This window comes from Carlito syrichta, unplaced genomic scaffold (assembly GCF_000164805.1).
Source record: "Carlito syrichta isolate Samal-C Ts95f unplaced genomic scaffold, Tarsius_syrichta-2.0.1 Scaffold305884, whole genome shotgun sequence".
In the NCBI taxonomy this organism is placed as follows: domain Eukaryota; kingdom Metazoa; phylum Chordata; class Mammalia; order Primates; family Tarsiidae; genus Carlito; species Carlito syrichta.
The window spans coordinates 133,058-134,780 of NW_007249980.1; the positions used below are offsets into that span (position 1 = coordinate 133,058).

Sequence of the window (1,723 nt, forward strand, 5' to 3'; positions counted from 1 at the left end):
GCGTACTAAAAACTACCCTTTTCAGCTTAACCCTGCACTCTGCCCTGTTTAAAATGTTATACTATTAAAAAAAAAAGTTATGCTATAACTTGTGTGCCTTTTACAATCAGGAGCGATTTTTTCCTGTCCGTCTGACCTCCCTCTAAATTCTCGAATAAAGTTTATGTCTCATCCGTTGTCTCTGGGTCATTTCTTATGGCGGGACAAAAATAAAATTATACAGGAAAAGAATACAACATTTTCTTTGTTTTGTAAATAGGACCATGTGAACACATTGTTAGGACCCCTCTCCTGGATTTTGGAAGGGACCTGTGAAAGTGAGGGATCCTCAAATTCAGTTTTCACTGGCTCGACAGTTAACTACCTATAATTACAAATAATCTTTTTTGGGTGGGCACGGTGGCTCACATCTATAATCCTAGCACTTTAGGGGGCCGAGGTGAGAGGATTGCCTGAGCCCACTGGTTGGAAACCAACCTGGGCAACTTGGTGAGACCCTGCCTCTACCACCAAAAAACAAAAGAAAAGAAAAGAAAAGAAAAAGAAAAAAAATTAGCTGGTAGTGGTTGCTTGTTCCTGTAGTTCCAGCTACTTGGAAGGCTGAGGTGGAAGGATCGCCAGAGCCCAGCAGGTCGAGGATGCGGTGGCCATGAGCATGCCACTGCACTCGAGCCTGGGCAACAGAGTAAGACTCAAGTAAAAATTTTTTTTTTTTTTTACTGTTTGAAGTATTTGTTAATTGTTGATTTATCAAGAGAAACTACTGCTTAGCCCACATAGCATGCTTCATAGTTCAGGAGCACAGCTCACTGACAGACTTCCATGAAATTCAACCCAAAGAAATTCTTTATATTCTCAAATCACTTTGCACTCTGAAAGATACCAGCCTTCCTCATCTCCTCAAAATCTTTCATGGAATCATAATTTCTGTAGGAATCTGCATATGTCTTTTTTCTTGGTTCAGCCACAACAAATTTATAGAAAGCTGCAACCCCCAGGGATACAATGAATGCTCCAACAATATGAAACCTCAGATGTTTGACCAGAAGGCCATGCATCTGAGGTTTCATCAAAGCACCGGAAGCCATGGTAGTTACTGTCCTCGACAGGTGTGTCAACCTCAACACCAACGTCCTTCCTGAATGATGGAGAAATGCAAAGCCATAAATAATCTTACAATAAACATATGAGCATGTATTTTCCCCAATTTTTCATTATTTCTCAAGAATTCCGAGTTACTATGACATCATTCACTCTGAAGGAGGAAATGATCATTTATTGAGCACCTATTATATATCGGGCAGTGTCTATGTTATTTAATTTAATCTATATTACAAGCCTGAAGGAGGTATTAGCCCTTAACTTGAAGAGTCCTGCCCTGGTTCTTGGGGGGAAGAACATTGAAATCAATGATGGCTGAACTTTTTCAGGCGAATCTAGGAGAAAGTGATCTGGCTGTTTCTGTGGTCTGCTTATGGAGCTTCATCACCTTCGGTTCAGCCTGCATTTCTTGGAGGGAGCAGAAATCTGAAGTCAAAGACCCGGGGTGAGTCCAGGTCCTGCTAGTCACTAGCTTGAATGGCCTTAGGTAAGTCATGAACCTCTCGGTTCTCCTTTTCCTCCTGCATGCAATGAAGACAATAAGTAACAAAACCTGTCTTACCCCAGGGTAATTTTATGTATCAAATCTTACAATGCATGTGCAAGCACTAATACACTCCGA

General features: G+C 41.1%; 1 protein-coding gene across 1 annotated transcript; it reads right to left on the reverse strand.

Annotated features, from left to right (window-relative positions):
- Positions 1-860: 860 nt before the first annotated feature.
- On the reverse strand, positions 861-1,088 carry LOC110596061 (cytochrome c oxidase subunit 6C-like). Its single transcript, XM_021714945.1, has one exon. It carries the CDS (start codon positions 1,086-1,088, stop codon positions 861-863), a length of 228 nt encoding a protein of 75 aa, XP_021570620.1.
- Between the last annotated feature and the right edge of the window lie 635 nt (positions 1,089-1,723).